Here is a 16,894-nt window from a genome sequence, read left to right as displayed (position 1 = left end):
GGTGCTTGCATATTACTAATAATTGTTTTTTGTCAAATGCACAGCAATTATACAAATACATTTAATACATTTCCTCAATAAAACCCCACTACCATGTGTCCCCGGGTTGTAAATACTGTATGTGTGTATAAGTATAACGTCCACATCATTGGTGAATTCATTCAATGTGATGGACAATATATTTTAGTTCATAGATATGTAAGAAATACATTTTGATACTGTTTGATTCGTACCGACAAGTTCTTCATTGTAAATGTTGGAAGGTTCATTTTCCTGGTGTGTTCGTGTGCTTATCTCTCGGCTCACTAATAACATTCTCAGCTCAACAACTACATTCTCGGCTCGCTAATAACTGTATCGCCTCGTCAATAATGTGCTCGGTTCATTACTAACATACAGCCTTGGCTCGGCTCTCGGCTCAACGACCTTGGCTCGTCTCCCGGCTCAACAACCTTGGCTCGACTCCCGGCTAGACAACCTTGGCTCATCTCCCGAGAAGAGAAGAATAAAGGAAGCCTAGAGAGAAGACGGGAAGCGGAAGGAGGAAGACAAGATAGAGAGGGAAGAGGTGTAGATGACAAAAGAGGGAAATGAGAGAATGTATAAATCTACAATTGCCGTCATGAGGGTTCGAACCTCCGTACGGGATGATCGAGTGTAATGAATGTCTTTCATTGTCCAAAATCTCTTATAATTTGTGCACCTCTTCCTTCCTTCCGTGCGAGAAGTAGTGAAGACATAGATCGAAATGGTATGGAAAGGTACGTCCACGTAAGGGAACGGACGATGGGAAAGGGGAGGGGAAAAGTGAATAGAGATGAAAGGGAAGGAAATATGGGAGAGAAAGGGCGAGAGAGAGATGGTTTGGGAGAGAGTACAGGATGGACTGATTGTAATCACTTGTGATAAGTAGGTGTCTGACGAGCGTTGACTGAAGTGACCCTGAAAAACATCGTTTTAAAATGGCATACAACTCCTTTTTTGCACAAAATCTTTTATGTCCATGTGTTAGTGAGTGCGTGTCCATCAGTGTATGTCCGTGAGTGCGTGTGTCCGTGAGTGCGTGTGTCAGTGAGTGCGTGTGTCAGTGAGTGCGTGTGTGAGTGAGTGCGTGTGTCAGTGAGTGCGTGTGTCAGTGAGTGTGTGTGTGTGAGTGAGTGCGTGTGTGCTGAGCTGAGCGTCACAGCGTCACGTGACGGGCAGGTGATCTTCTGGAGCTCTCAGATCAATTGATTTAACTTGTCACAAGTGTGGTGGTGGGCGAGAGTCTCCTGTCTTTGTTGATATTATGATCCCTGAGTGTTGCCCCCGTCCGCCCTCTGTGTCTCCTCTACCTCCTCCTCCTTACTGGTCTGTGAGAGTCGCTCTCTCTCTCTCTCTCTCTCTCTCTCTCTCTCTCTCTCTCTCTCTCTCTCTCTCTCTCTCTCTCTCTCTCTCTCTCTCTCTCTCTCTCTCTCTCTCTCTCTCTCTGTCTCTCTCTCTCTCTCTGTCTCTCTCTCTCTCTCTGTCTCTCTCTCTCTCTGTCTCTCTCTCTCTCTCTGTCTCTCTCTCTCTCTGTCTCTCTCTCTCTCTCTCTCTCTCTGTCTCTCTCTCTCTCTCTGTCTCTCTGTCTCTCTCTCTCTCTCTCTCTCTCTCTCTCTCTCTCTCTCTCTCTCTCTCTCTCTCTCTCTCTCTCTCTCTCTCTCTCTCTCTCTCTCTCTCTCTCTCTCTCCCTCTCTCTGTCTCTGTCTCTCTCTCTCTCTCTCTCTCTCTCTCTCTCTCTCTCTCTCTCTCTCTCTCTCTCTCTCTCTCTCTCTCTCTCTCTCTCTCTCTCTCTCTGTCTCTCTCTCTCTGTCTCTCTCTCTCTCTCTCTCTCTCTCTCTCTCTCTCTCTCTCTCTCTCTCTCTCTCTCTCTCTCTCTCTCTCTCTCTCTCTCTCTGTCTCTCTCTGTCTCTCTCTCTCTCTCTCTCTCTCTCTCTCTCTCTCTCTCTCTCTCTCTCTCTCTCTCTCTCTCTCTCTCTCTCTCTCTCTCTCTCTCTCTCTGTATTTATCAGTTCACTATTTGTGCCTTTACGATCGAGCTGTTAGCTCTTGGACTCCACCATCCTAACCGTCTGTTGTCTAATGTAATGATTCCTAATCTATTTTCCTCTCATCATATTTACTTCATATATTTCTGTGACACACACACACATGCATCCCCAAGATATAGCCCTCAGCAGCCGTCTTACTCCCCAGGTACATATTTACTGCTAGGTGAACAGAGACATCAGATGAAAGGAACTGCCCATTTGCTTCTGACTCAACCGGAAATCGAACCCGGGCCCCCTTGGACTACAATAATTTGTTTGCTGCACGTAGAGAATACTAAGGACATAACTCAGATAGTTTACATACTTCTACAATGCCATAAGTATGACACAGTCTGCCTTAAATATGTCAGCACTCAACTCTAGCAAGAAAAGTACGACGAAGTATCATTGACCTGATCTTGTATCATCGTCGCTACAGTGTCAGTTTAGTGTGTGTGTGTGTGTGTGTAAAGTTTACTGAGTCGCCCACCAGAGCACAAGGTGCGAGTATACTCATGCAGGTATACTACACACACTGGTCTACCTACTATACCATGAGCGTTTTACAAGGGATTAGGGAAGCTGCAAGGTGCATGAGGTGGTCGAAGCAGCCTGCACCTCTCCGGGGAGTCACTGTGGTAACAAGTGACTGAACAGTGCACAACACACTCGTGTTACAAGGTGAGGGTCACGTGACGCATCCGCCAGCTTAATATATAGCAACATGGCATACATGAACAGCCCCGGGTGGCATTAATAAGAACAGGGGCCTAAGAACACCACAACAGACAACAATAACAAGAGTAACAGGAAAGAATGTCAGAGAGCATCAACAGGAAGAACAGGAAAGCGTCGTAGTAAGATTACAGCATCCGCCAAAATCGGAACCTTTCCTGAAGGAATTTCCCAACAGTTAAGAGCAACAGTAGCAGGGAAATCAACGCTCAGGGCGGAGGAAATGCCATTTTTAGTTATAGGTTAAGGCAGCGACACACGACCAGAACACGACGGCCCCGAGCGACCAATTATGACCTGTCCTCCCCACCCCTCTGGAGCCTTCCAGTCCTCTCAACCCCCCAGGCACTCTCCCCCGTACACCCTCCAGGGCCACGTTGCTCCTCTAGCAACTATAGAGCCCTTGATCATTCCAGCAGCATCCTGGAAGAGGGAGGGTTCAGGGCACAGGTGTGTGTGTGTTGACAGAAGGTGGGGTCGTGCTTTTTTTAATCAGTTTAGAGTCATAGTCAATGGCTTCCTGGACCAATTGTAATTTTTACAAAACTTTCGACATTGTAAAGTTTGAATTATGAAGGGATTCTGTAATGTACAGTTGAGGAACTGTGATGTTATCTGTAAGTAGAATACAACACCGAATTACATTCGTGGGTGTCTCACTTGGCTCCCTCGAGTGCTGTATATTATCTTCTCTAAGGCAAGGGTCAGGGGTGATACCGCTTCTGACTGTTTTAGAGGAAACCCTTCGCCTCGGAGAAGACAGTATACGACACCCAGGGAAGCCTTGCCAAGATGCCACATATGTAAATGCTTTCTGTCTTCCACCATCCCCCCATTTTCTTTTTGTCGTTTGAAACTTGTGTAGGAGAAGGGGGGGGGGGGGGGGTTCCATACATCCCCCCTTGCTGTTCCCTCTTCAGCCCTCTGTGTGGTGCAATGCGGTGTGTTGGAGTGGCTCTATGGCACTACCCCCCCTCACCCTGGCACTACCCCCTCCCTCACCCTGGCACCACCCCTCCCTCACCCTGGCACTACCTCCTCCCTCACCCTAGCACTACCTCCTCCCTCACCCTGGCACCACCCCCTCCCTCACCCTGGCACCACCCCCTCCCTCACCCTGGCACTACCTCCTCCCTCACCCTTGAACTACCTCCTCCCTCACTCTGGCACCACCCCCTCCCTCACCCTGGCACCACCCCTCCCTCACCCTGGCACCACCCCTCCCTCACCCTGGCACCACCCCTCCCTCACCCTGGCACCACCCCTCCCTCACCCTGGCACCACCCCCTCCCTCACCCTGGCACCACCCCTCCCTCACCCTGGCACTACCTCCTCCCTCACCCTAGCACTACCTCCTCCCTCACCCTGGCACCACCCCCTCCCTCACCCTGGCACTACCCCCTCCCTCACCCTGGCACTACCTCCTCCCTCACCCTTGAACTACCTCCTCCCTCACTCTGGCACCACCCCCTCCCTCACCCTGGCACCACCCCTCCCTCACCCTGGCACCACCCCTCCCTCACCCTGGCACCACCCCCTCCCTCACCCTGGCACCACCCCTCCCTCACCCTGGCACCACCCCTCCCTCACCCTGGCACCACCCCTCCCTCACCCTGGCACCACCCCTCCCTCACCCTGGCACCACCCCCTCCCTCACCCTGGCACCACCCCTCCCTCACCCTGGCACCACCCCTCCCTCACCCTGGCACCACCCCCTCCCTCACTCTGGCACCACCCCCTCCCTCACCCTGGCACCACCCCCTCCCTCACCCTGGCACCACCCCTCCCTCACCCTGGCACCACCCCTCCCTCACCCTGGCACCACCCCCTCCCTCACTCTGGCACCACCCCCTCCCTCACCCTGGCACCACCCCCTACACGACCTCACCCTGCCCCCCTCCCCCACAGTGCCACAGGACCATCGTTGTCAGTGGCGTCACAACTGCCAATTTTGTGATCTAACGAGCTAAGGGATGAGCCATTAAGAGGTAGTTTTCTGTCGCGTGACGTCATAACCAACTAGCTGGCAAGGTGAGGCTGAGTGGCTGACGTGGGAGGTGCCAGGGACACATGTGCAGTGTAGTGTGAGGACACATGTGTTGTCAGGTGTGGAGTACACATCACACCTCTCTCCTTCTCACTCTTCAAACATATCTCCCTCTCCCACTTCCTCTCCTCCCTCTCCTATCTCCTTTTCCCCCTCTCAGAAAAATTATATAACGAATCACTGAAACTGGTAAATAGGTCTACCGATAACTCAGTCAATATTTCGTACTTCATAATAATTGCTCGGGGGGGGGGGGGTGGGGGTTAGATACCAATATTTCTAAAAGTGTGGCACTGGAGCCGACCTCGACTGGCCTATGACCCTCCCATACCCCACATGCTTCATGTGTGAAAGTTGTGCAAGACTAGCTCTAGGCGTCTGATCTCCATCCTTGGACAAACAGGCATACTCTTGTATAGATAATAATAGGTTTATCATCCATATACTATCCTACTATGGCGCTTTCTGATAGTATATTCCCCCTTGGTATTTTATGCATAGTAACAAGCTGATATATTGTGTAATACAGGTGGATATACTTGGCTGTTGTGGTGCGCGAGTCATTTGTTTGGTGGCCTGGCGGACGGGGCGCAGGAGAACGAGCTGACAGCTCTCTTGATCCTCCATATTTTATGTTCCCAGACTCTTGCTGTTTTTGTCTGGCTCTCAGATTTGCTAGACTCCTTGTTACGGTGTGACAAGATGGGGGAAGAGGCGCAAGCGTCGAGAGCCAGGCTTGGCGTTACAGGTGTAGGTAGTGTAACGTGGTGACACAAGAGAGGCAGGTGTGACAACAGAGCTGTGTGGGGCGAGGGGGGACGTCATCTCCTCCCGCTCTACATGCTCTATTGACTGGCTGGGAGATGTTGTGAGCGGCCCGCCACTCTGACGTCATCGGTATTAATAAAAGTCACACAGGAGGGCCGTTGGTGGTCGCTTGCAGGTGTGTGGGCAGGCGTGTGGCAGGTGTGTGGACAGGCGTGTGGCAGGTGTGTGGACAGGCGTGTGGCAGGTGTGTGGACAGGCGTGTGGCAGGTGTGTGTACAGGTGTGTGGACAGGTGTGTGGCTGGTGTGTGTACAAGAGTGTGGCTGGTGTGTGTACAGGAGTGTGTGTGTAGGTCGCTGTCGCTGGACTTGTGATCCTGTGGTCCTGGGTTCGATCCCAGGCGCCGGCGAGAAACAATGGGCAAAGTTTCTTTCATCCTATGCCCCTGTTACCTAGCAGTAAAATAGGTACCTGGGTGTTAGTCAGCTGTCACGGACTGCTTCCTGGGGGTGGAGGCCTGGTCGAGGACCGGGCCGCGGGGACACTAAAGCCCCGAAATCATCTCAAGATAACCTCAAGATCTCAAGATAGGTCCCACACCCTCACCCACAATAAGTGTCGCTCTCTCACCAAGTCACCAACTCAGTGGATCATACCTGCAGGTCGACGCGCGACCAATCAGGTCCCAGGGAATATATGATGCTGATAGCTACGTACTCAAGGACGGTTATACCACGAGAACCAGCTCAGATCCTGGTACACGTTGCCACGTTTAGTGACATGTCTTTGCAACCTTTTCCAGTTTATCGACGTGTGTCTTGAGATATGGGCACTATACAACCTCTGTATATTCCGGTTTTGGTCTCACAAATATCATGAACAATTTATTTTTATATTGCACCATATATAAAGTTGGAATATGCAACATTGCACTGGCACAATGCTCATTATGTGGTTCTCGGGTGACAGTTTACCTAGCAGAAACATCCCTAGATCTCTTTCTATCTTAGAGTTCATTAATGTCCTTTCACATAGGATGTGTAGAGCCTATTTTCTTCTATTCCACATTCCATGACGGGCATTTATTCACAGTTAATTCGGTCTGGCGAGTGTTGCTCCATACACATATATTGTCCAGGTCATCTAAATAGCCATGACAGTCGGTTTATTCAATTATTTGCTCTAGTAGGTGAGCATTATCAACAAACATGTTCATTTAACTCTGTATCTCATTTTATACACGGCGTGATAATTGTCCACGACGGACCCAAACGTCGTCGCTTCTACTTTTTCAGTTGTGAGGTTGGATATGACCTCTTCAACCATGTTATTGTGGTGACCAGACCACACACTAGAAAGTGAAGGGATGACGACGTTTCGGTCCGTCCTGGACCATTCTCAAGTCGATTGTGATGGTCCAGGACGGACCGAAACGTCGTCGTCCCTTCACCTTCTAGTGTGTGGTCTGGTTAACATAATTCAGCCACGTTATTGTGACTCCTCGTCTGCACGTTATTATGGCTCGTCTCCTATCTTTCTTCTCACTCTTATCATTTTTTTTTTAATTTCTCCCACTCTTTTTCCATTAAACGACTTGATTGTTCGTCCAGGACGAACCCAAGCGTCGTCAGATCTTTTTATTTTCAGAGTTGCATGTTGAGTGTCTGCAAGAGCTTCCTCTAAGATGACCAGAGTGTGTGTTAAGTCATTGTTTTCAAGCTTCTCTACGCATTTGGTTTGAACTATTTATTCTAGAGATTTAATATGGAACTTGCCGACGATACGGGTCTATAATTTAGAAAGTCTTCTCTACTTCCATTTTGTGTATTAAATCTGTCTTTTTTCTGTGTATCTCTGTAGATTTCTGTACGTAAAGATGTCTGAAAAAATCAGTTGTATTGGAATGCAGATGCGAATTCCCTCAGGACTCAAGGGAGACCCCAACTGGGCCGAGTGATTTGCTTCTTCATAGCTCATTGAATAGTTTTTCTTACCTAGTATCTGGGTATTTTTATGTACTCTGTTGTTCTCTGCAATCCGTATTACACTTCGGTTTCTATTTACCTCATTTTACCAACAGACACACTTTAGAACTGGCCATTTAGGGTTCCAGTCATTTAATTTATATTCTCTGTGAAGCTGTTCCCCATTTTCAACTGGATTTTATCCTCTATATGCAACTTGCTTGTACTGAATTTATTGAATAGGTCTCGTATCGATTTGCATTTGTTTGCAATCCCTTAAAGTTTCTTTCTGTCTCTTCTGACAGTCGTGTAGGTGTTTCTTGGTTGCTTGTGTTGCTGGGGCCAGATTCACAAAGAAGTTACGCAAGTACTTACGAACCTGTACATCTTTTCTCAATCTTAGGCGGCTTTGTTTACAACTATTAAACAGTTAACGAGCTCCGAGGCACCAGGAGGCTGTTTATAACAATAACAACAGTTGATTGGGAAGTTTTCATGCTTGTAAACTGTTTAATAAATGTAATCAAAGGCGTTAAAGATTGGGGAAAGATGTACACGCTCATAAGTGCTTGCGTAACTGCTTCGTGAATCTGGCACCTGGTGTGTTTGACGGTTAGGCATATTCCTCTTGTTCTCTGGTCCTTTAACAATTTCTATTCAACCAATCCTATTTTCTAGTTGTGTATCTCTGTTTTGTGTATACATCTTGTTAAACCTTCGTCATATAACTCACAAAATTGGCATACATCTCATTAACTTACTTCCTTAAAGTATCTTTCTTTATCGAAATCGAAAATTTATCGAACATTATCGAAAATTTTCACTAATCTTTTCAAGATTAGAAATTTTCGATTTCGAAGATTTCGAAGATTTTTTCATGGAAATCACTGAAGAAGGTGGTAAGTTTCCCATAGTGTGCCCTTGTGGAATGAAGTTTTCATCTCTTTCACTTTCTCCATTCTCCAAAAGAATACGGTCGCTCATGCCCAATGAAGGAAGATTATGAATGTCAAATATCTCCTCTTCTTTCAGGTAAATACCAAATCCAGCAATGATGGAGCAATCTTCCCTCATTCTAAGACCCCTATTTAACATGTTGATACATAAATGTCGCCAGGATGAGGTTTTGACGAATCAACCAGTCCAGATGTCTCCCGTTCTTGTTCCGTAGTCCATTGATATCAAATTGAAGTCACCAAGTAGGAACGATCGTGATTTATCTTTATCTTTATCTTTATCTTTATCTTTAGACAAAGTGTTGCTGATGGACTGAAAGACATTAATGAGTATCACTTTACAGTCCTCGTTACTGATCTCTAGTGTCATCCTGTCTACTTCTCGTGCGTTGTTAAGTATTAATTCACTTACGGAATTAATTTACTTAAATCCTTATTACTTATTTTGTTCAGAAGGAAATCAACACCTGAACTTTTTCTTATTCTTCTGCTGCGTCTCTAAATTGAGTTGCACGTGTGTGATTGTATGTGTGTGTGTGTGTGTGTGTGTGTGTGTGTGTGTGTGTGTGTGTGTGTGTGTGTGTGTGTGTGTGTTTACACAGGTAAATGAGGGCGAGAACACCTTGGAGAAAAATGTTTCAGTCAGCTTCAGTGGTTTCTCAGATATTAATAATTTTCAGAAATAGTAAGACTCATATATTTCTCAGAAAAAAAATATATTGTGTGATTCATATATTTATGATAAATATATATATATTGTGTGACTCATATATTTATGAGTCTCGCCTGTGTGTCTGAACTTTAGGTGTATTACGATTGCTTACTTTTTAATTATATAACAAAGTTATATGGAAACGATGAATTCCTGTCTATTGACATGATAGATGTGTGTTTGCCATGTCTGGGAGCTAGATGTCCACCCTGCCGCTTACTGATAGACATTTTATCTTTGGTCTTGATACAGTTTTGTGAAAATTATTATTTTTTTAACATTTTCCTGATCTATTGACTGTGAATGCACAGGTGGTATTAATGTTAATATTTTGTCCTGTCTATCTGTTTTTTGTTCAAGTACAACGATTAACACTAATATTTTGTCCTATCTATTGTTCTAGTATAATTAAATAACATTAACACTGTCCTCTTAATATATATATATATTTTTGCAGTGTCACCAAGGAACATTCAACCTATGGGTACAACAGGTTCACGTGTTGTTCCAGTATAACCAAAGTTGTTTATTACATATGTGTAAATGTAACATTTGCCTAATTACCTTTATTTACCTGTGTTTATCCCAGTAAACAGGCAACATTACCACAACCTTTTTAACTTTATTACATTATGGGGCGTTGTTCTAACGTTATTAGTGACCATAATAAGGAAAACCAGGTTGTGGGTTAGGTTGTAAGTATGCCTGGTTATACTAGTGTCTTCCCCCCCCCCCTATACCCCCTCCCCCACTATACATAGTCGAGCAGAATGTTCCTTAACTACTAACCACTCCGTTCGAGTACGCGGTGCTGTTGACGATCATCGCCAACTGCATCGTTTTGGCGCTGGAAGAACATCTTCCAGAGGGCGATAAGACGCTTCTCGCGCAGGACCTGGTACGCTGTCTCCTGTCCTGCCTCCTGTCTGTCTCCTGTCCTGCCTCCTGTCTCCTGTCCTGCCTCCTGTCTGTCTCCTGTCTGTCTCCTGTCCTGCCTCCTGTCTGTCTCCTGTCCTGCCTCCTGTCTGTCTCCTGTCCTGCCTCCTGTCTCCTGTCCTGCCTCCTGTCTGTCTCCTGTCTGTCTCCTGTCTGTCTCCTGTCCTGCCTCCTGTCTGTCTCCTGTCCTGCCTCCTGTCCTGCCTCCTGTCTGTCTCCTGTCTCCTGTCCTGCCTCCTGTCTGTCTCCTGTCCTGCCTCCTGTCTGTCTCCTGTCCTGCCTCCTGTCTGTCTCCTGTCCTGCCTCCTGTCTGTCTCCTGTCCTGCCTCCTGTCTGTCTCCTGTCCTGCCTCCTGTCTCCTGTCCTGCCTCCTGTCTGTCTCCTGTCCTCCTGTCTGTCTCCTGTCCTGCCTCCTGTCTGTCTCCTGTCCTCCCTCCTGTCTGTCTCCTGTCCTCCCTCCTGTCTCCTGTCCTCCCTCCTGTCTGTCTCCTGTCCTCCCTCCTGTCTCCTGTCCTCCCTCCTGTCTGTCTCCTGTCCTCCCTCCTGTCTCCTGTCCTCCCTCCTGTCTGTCTCCTGTCCTCCCTCCTGTCTCCTGTCCTCCCTCCTGTCTGTCTCCTGTCCTCCCTCCTGTCTCCTGTCCTCCCTCCTGTCTGTCTCCTGTCCTCCCTCCTGTCTCCTGTCCTCCCTCCTGTCTGTCTCCTGTCCTGCCTCCTGTCTGTCTCCTGTCCTCCCTCCTGTCTGTCTCCTGTCCTCCCTCCTGTCTGTCTCCTGTCCTCCCTCCTGTCTCCTGTCCTCCCTCCTGTCTCCTGTCCTCCCTCCTGTCTGTCTCCTGTCCTCCCTCCTGTCTGTCTCCTGTCCTCCCTCCTGTCTCCTGTCCTCCCTCCTGTCTGTCTCCTGTCCTCCCTCCTGTCTCCTGTCCTCCCTCCTGTCTGTCTCCTGTCCTCCCTCCTGTCTGTCTCCTGTCCTCCCTCCTGTCTGTCTCCTGTCCTTCCTTCTGTCTCCTGTCCTGCTGTCTGTCTCCTGTCCTGCCTCCTGTCTCCTGTCCTCCCTCCTGTCTGTCTCCTGTCCTCCCTCCTGTCTGTCTCCTGTCCTCCCTCCTGTCTGTCTCCTGTCCTCCCTCCTGTCTGTCTCCTGTCCTTCCTCCTGTCTGTCTCCTGTCCTCCCTCCTGTCTCCTGTCCTTTCTCCTGTCTGTCTCCTGTCCTCCCTCCTGTCTCCTGTCCTTCTTCCTGTCTCCTGTCCTTTCTCCTGTCTGTCTCCTGTCCTCCCTCCTGTCTCCTGTCCTTCTTCCTGTCTCCTGTCCTTCTTCCTGTCTGTCTCCTGTCCTCCCTCCTGTCTGTCTCCTGTCCTTCCTCCTGTCTCCTGTCCTTCTTCCTGTCTCCTGTCCTTCTTCCTGTCTGTCTCCTGTCCTCCCTCCTGTCTGTCTCCTGTCCTTCCTCCTGTCTGTCTCCTGTCCTCCCTCCTGTCTCCTGTCCTTACTCCTGTCCTCCCTCCTGTCCCATATCATCCACCCCCAGTGTTCCATAAGGCTCAGAATGCTACCTAAGACTGTAGTATTTCAGGAGGTTATGAGACAGTGGGACGGGTGTTGTAGGGGGGTGAGATCCTTCCCCGTCTACCTTGTTTCTTCCTGTCCTCTACCACCCGTCTACCTTTATTCTTATTATTGTTGTTATTATTATTATTATTATTAACTTATATGTAGAGCATTTTGACATTGTTATGCCCAGTGCTAGTTGCTTAAGTTTTGATATTATATAATAGATTACCAGCGATGCATGTGAAACTGATATATATATATATATATATATATATATATATATATATATATATATATATATATATATATATATATATATATAATCATATTTTTGTGTGTATGCATTCCTAGCGAAGCACTAATGACGTAGCACATAAAGGCAGGATGCACCATCTGTTGGTCGGAACTCTGGAGTCTGATAGTGATCTTAACAACGGCATCAATACTATCACTATCAACAACTCTACCGCCGTCATCACCATCATCAATACTGTCACCACTATCACTCAACAACACTACCAATGTCATCAATATCATCACCATCATCACCATCATCACCATCACCACCATCACCATCATCATCACCACCACCATCACCACCACCACCACCACCACCACCACCACCACCACCACCACCAACACCACCATCACCACCATCACCACCACCACCACCACCATCACCACCACCAACACCAACACCAACACCACCACCACCACCACCATCACCACCACCACCATCACCACCACCACCACCACCACCACCACCACCACCATCACCACCACCACCACCATCACCACCATCACCACCATCACCACCACCACCATCACCACCACCATCACCACCATCACCACCATCACCACCACCACCACCACCATCACCATCACCACCACCACCACCACCACCACCATCACCACCACCACCATCACCACCACCACCACCACCACCATCACCACCACCACCACCATCACCACCATCACCACCATCACCACCATCACCACCACCATCACCACCACCACCATCACCACCATCACCACCACCATCACCACCACCACCACCACCACCACCACCACCACCACCACCACCATCACCACCACCACCACCATCACCACCACCAACAACACCACCACCACCATCACCACCACCATCACCACCACCACCATCACCACCACCAACAACACCACCACCAACAACACCACCACCACCACCACCATCACCACCACCACCATCACCACCACCGCCACCACCACCACCACCACCATCACCACCACCACCACCATCACCACCACCACCACCACCACCACCACCACCACCATCACCATCACCACCACCACCACCACCATCACCATCACCACCACCATCACCACCACCACCATCACCACCACCATCACCACCACCACCACCACCACCACCACCATCACCACCACCACCACCATCACCACCATCACCACCACCACCACCACCACCACCACCACCACCACCACCACCACCACCATCACCACCACCACCACCACCACCACCACCATCACCACCACCACCACCACCACCACCACCATCACCACCATCACCACCACCACCACCATCACCACCATCACCACCACCATCACCACGACCACCATCACCACCATCACCATCATCACCACCACCATCACCACCACCATCACCATCATCACCATCACCAACAACACCACCACCATCACCACCACCACCATCATCACCATCACCATCATCACCACCACCATCACCACCACCATCACCACCACCACCATCACCAACAACACCACCACCATCACCACCACCACCATCATCACCACCACCACCACCATCACCAACAACACCACCACCATCACCACCACCACCATCATCACCACCACCACCACCATCACCACCACCACCAACAACAACAACACCACCTCCTCATATTATCTACTCACGTTTAAAGTTAGCTTTTAAGAAACTCTTCCACTGGAGTTATCGAGCAAATTAAAATACATTAACGTTGTAAAAATACCAACGTTTGCTGATAAGTATATATTACTAATGACAATAATATATCAATAATATAATGCTCCACCTGTCACCATTAGCAGCAAACTCTTATCAACTTAATTCTCTTTACACCGAAACGTTTGTGCAGTATCGATAAGCCCATATATTGTAAATACTTTTCTCCAAGGAGATCTCGGTATAAATCATTAGTGTAAACTGTGATATACAGTAGTACAATAGTTATGACCACTCGTGGCTCAATCACTATCTATCGCCACTTGTCTATCTGCAGTCTATCGATATACAGTAGTACAATAGTTATGACCACTCGTGGCTCAATCACTATCTATCGCCACTAGTCTATCTGCAGTCTATCAGTAATTCCGGTTTTCCCTGTAGGCTTAATTTCGGTAATTTATAAATAATCACTATCCCGGCTTCGCTTCCAAAGTTATTGCATAAACTATGGAATAAAAGTAATACAACTTATAAGAAGTATATTATTAGTGAGACGCGCGTTTAGCGAACTCTTCTCATCAGCAGCGGCTGTGTAACTCGCTCGGAGTAAGCAAGTAACCTCGGGGAGTAAGGTTAGTTGTATCCTCCTTGTCCCATTATTGTGCCCTCTGTTGTTCCATCCTTGTGCACCCTGGTGAGTGATCCCTGTATGTGTTGGTGTACACCTCCGCCCCACACACACACACACACACACACACACACACACACACACACACACACACACACACACACACACACACTGTCCTCATCTCCCATTGTGAGGTTGTACACGGCATCGTTAGGGTGAGATAACTACTGGTATGAGCCTGTTCGCTGACGACCCACAAATCTAGCTTCAGTTAGAGGATGTGTTTGGTATCTTCTACTCACATCTTCAAGAGGATATGTTGCTATTTAAGACCATGGGGTGGACTAGGTGAGGGGAGACCCGAGGGCTGCCCAGATGGGGTCAGTATGACAGCTCTGTCATGTCGCCAGTGCCCTCAGCTGTCATTCCTCAGGTCTGTCAGTGCTTTTAGCTGTCACGACTCTGGTTTGACAGTTCTAACAGCTGTCATGACCCGTAATTGTCTTACCATGGCTTGAAGTATCCTAAGATAAGAGGCTAACCAGAGAAGATCAACAGGAAATCAACACCGAAACTTTAAACGATCCAAGGGTCATGATTACCTTGTCAAGGGAACTCTAACTTAGTGATGTTATGAGTGTGGGGCAGCGCCTCATAATGTGTAGTGAGGCATGTGGACGCCTCATAATGTGTAGTGAGGCATGTGGACGCCTCATAATGTGGTGATGGAAGTACTATGGGAGAGATTATATAGTGTGACCACAAGCACGACGCGGACCGCTGCTGGCAGGTTGCCTAGCCTCCTAGCAGGTTGCCTAGCCTTCTAGCAGGTTCCCTGGCTTCCTAGCAGGTTCCCTGGCCTCCTAGTAGGTCTCCTAGCCTCTTAGCAGGTTCCCTGGCTTCCTAGCAGGTCTCCTAGCCTCTTAGCAGGTTCTCTAGCCTCCTACCAGGTCCCCTGGCCTCCTAGCAGTCTCCTAGCCTCCTACCAGGTCTTCTAGCCTCCTAGCAGGTCCCTTGGCCTCCTAGCAGGTTCTCTAGCCACCTAACAGGTCCCCTGGACTCCTAGCAGTCTCCTAACCTTATAGCAGGTCTCCTAGCCTCCTAGCAGGTCTCTAACCTCCTAGCAGGTCTCCTAGCAGGTCCCCCTAACCTCCTAGTCCCCCCCCTCGCTTAGTATGCTTCCTTAAACCATAATGACAGTCGCCTCCCGCTAGTAAAGCTAACATTGCATTAGATAGCTAACTAAACTTATAAAGCATTAGATGCACTACAATAGACTGTGCATATTGTAGAACACATAGATTTCAGAATGAGTTAATTGGCGAAGATGGATTATTAGCTCTTAGTGTGGCGGAGTACACATTAAGTTCACATATGAGTTCTTGCCTATTTTCGCTCTTGCATTTTCATTCTCTTTGCAATATTTCAGGTTAAATATTTATATATATGCATTCAGCATGCATAAAAATGTCTGCATGAAAAGGGTATAGAGTAGGACAGTTAAAACTCTTTGCATGAAATAACTTTTCTTGACTCTTAAGCATACAAAATTCGCATCATTTCATATTTGATAGCATGTTTGAACCGTAACAAATCAGTTTGTGTAGCATATGCTGCCTCTGTTAACTAGGGTTGGGGGGGAGGGGGGGTGTCTCAAGCAGAACTAAATGTTTCAGCTCAAGTTGCCACTACAGATACTACACAAGCTGGCATTCAGCCTTAATGTGGTGTTCATTTGCCCTGTGTTCTCAAAATCTGTTCACAATAGCATTCAGTATATATATATATATATATATATATATATATATATATATATATATATATATATATATATATATATATATGTCGTACCTAGTAGCCAGAACGCACTTCTCAGCCTACTATTCAAGGCCCAATTTGCCTAATAAGCCAAGTTTTCACGAATTAATTGTTTTTCGACAACCTAACCTACCTAACCTAACCTAACCTAACTTTTTCGGCTACCTAACTTAACCTAACCTTTAAAGATAGGTTAGGTTAGGTTAGGTAGGGTTGGTTAGGTTCGGTCATATATCTACGTTAATTTTAACTCCAATAAAATAAAATTAACATCATACATAATGAAATGGGTAGCTTTATCATTTCATAAGAAAAAAATTAGAGAAAATATATTAATTCAGGAAAACTTGGCTTATTAGGCAAATCGGGCCTTGCATAGTAGGCTCAGAAGTGCGTTCTGGCTACTAGGTACGACATATATATATATATATATATATATATATATATATATATATATATAGCATTCGGGTGAGTTTAGTGGCAGCAACTGCTCATCTGGAGTTGAATTTGTAGCCTCTAAACATATTAGTTTATTTCCATTAATGGTATCTTTTAGTCCATTAGAAATATACATTATAGAATAATTCCATTTAATATCTTAAAATATTAAAAAGAACATGCAGATTTTTTGTGGTTCAGATAATGCCAAATCCTGTCTTGCCGGATACATAGTGGCGCAGAGCTGCTGTTGGAGATACATAGATGTGTCTTCCTGATCTGGTTGTGAGGGGAGAACAGCTTAGGCACACCCCAGAGGCCCGGGTTCGATGCTACTCTGCTCCGGGGACTGTCTGCTC

The 16,894-nt window shown here is 47.4% G+C and overlaps 1 protein-coding gene across 1 annotated transcript in view; it reads left to right on the top strand.

The window, feature by feature from the left end:
• Positions 1-16,894, top strand: part of cac (calcium voltage-gated channel subunit cacophony) — a 749,704-nt gene that overhangs the window by 314,146 nt on the left and 418,664 nt on the right. The window contains exon 4 of the mRNA XM_069307633.1: positions 10,025-10,130. Coding sequence (XP_069163734.1) covers positions 10,025-10,130 — 106 coding nt within the window. The remainder of the gene's footprint in view (positions 1-10,024; positions 10,131-16,894) is intronic.

This window comes from Procambarus clarkii, chromosome 60 (assembly GCF_040958095.1).
Source record: "Procambarus clarkii isolate CNS0578487 chromosome 60, FALCON_Pclarkii_2.0, whole genome shotgun sequence".
Lineage (NCBI taxonomy): Eukaryota > Metazoa > Arthropoda > Malacostraca > Decapoda > Cambaridae > Procambarus > Procambarus clarkii.
Note: the sequence above shows the minus strand (reverse complement) of the source record. Positions and strands in the feature narration are given on the sequence as shown.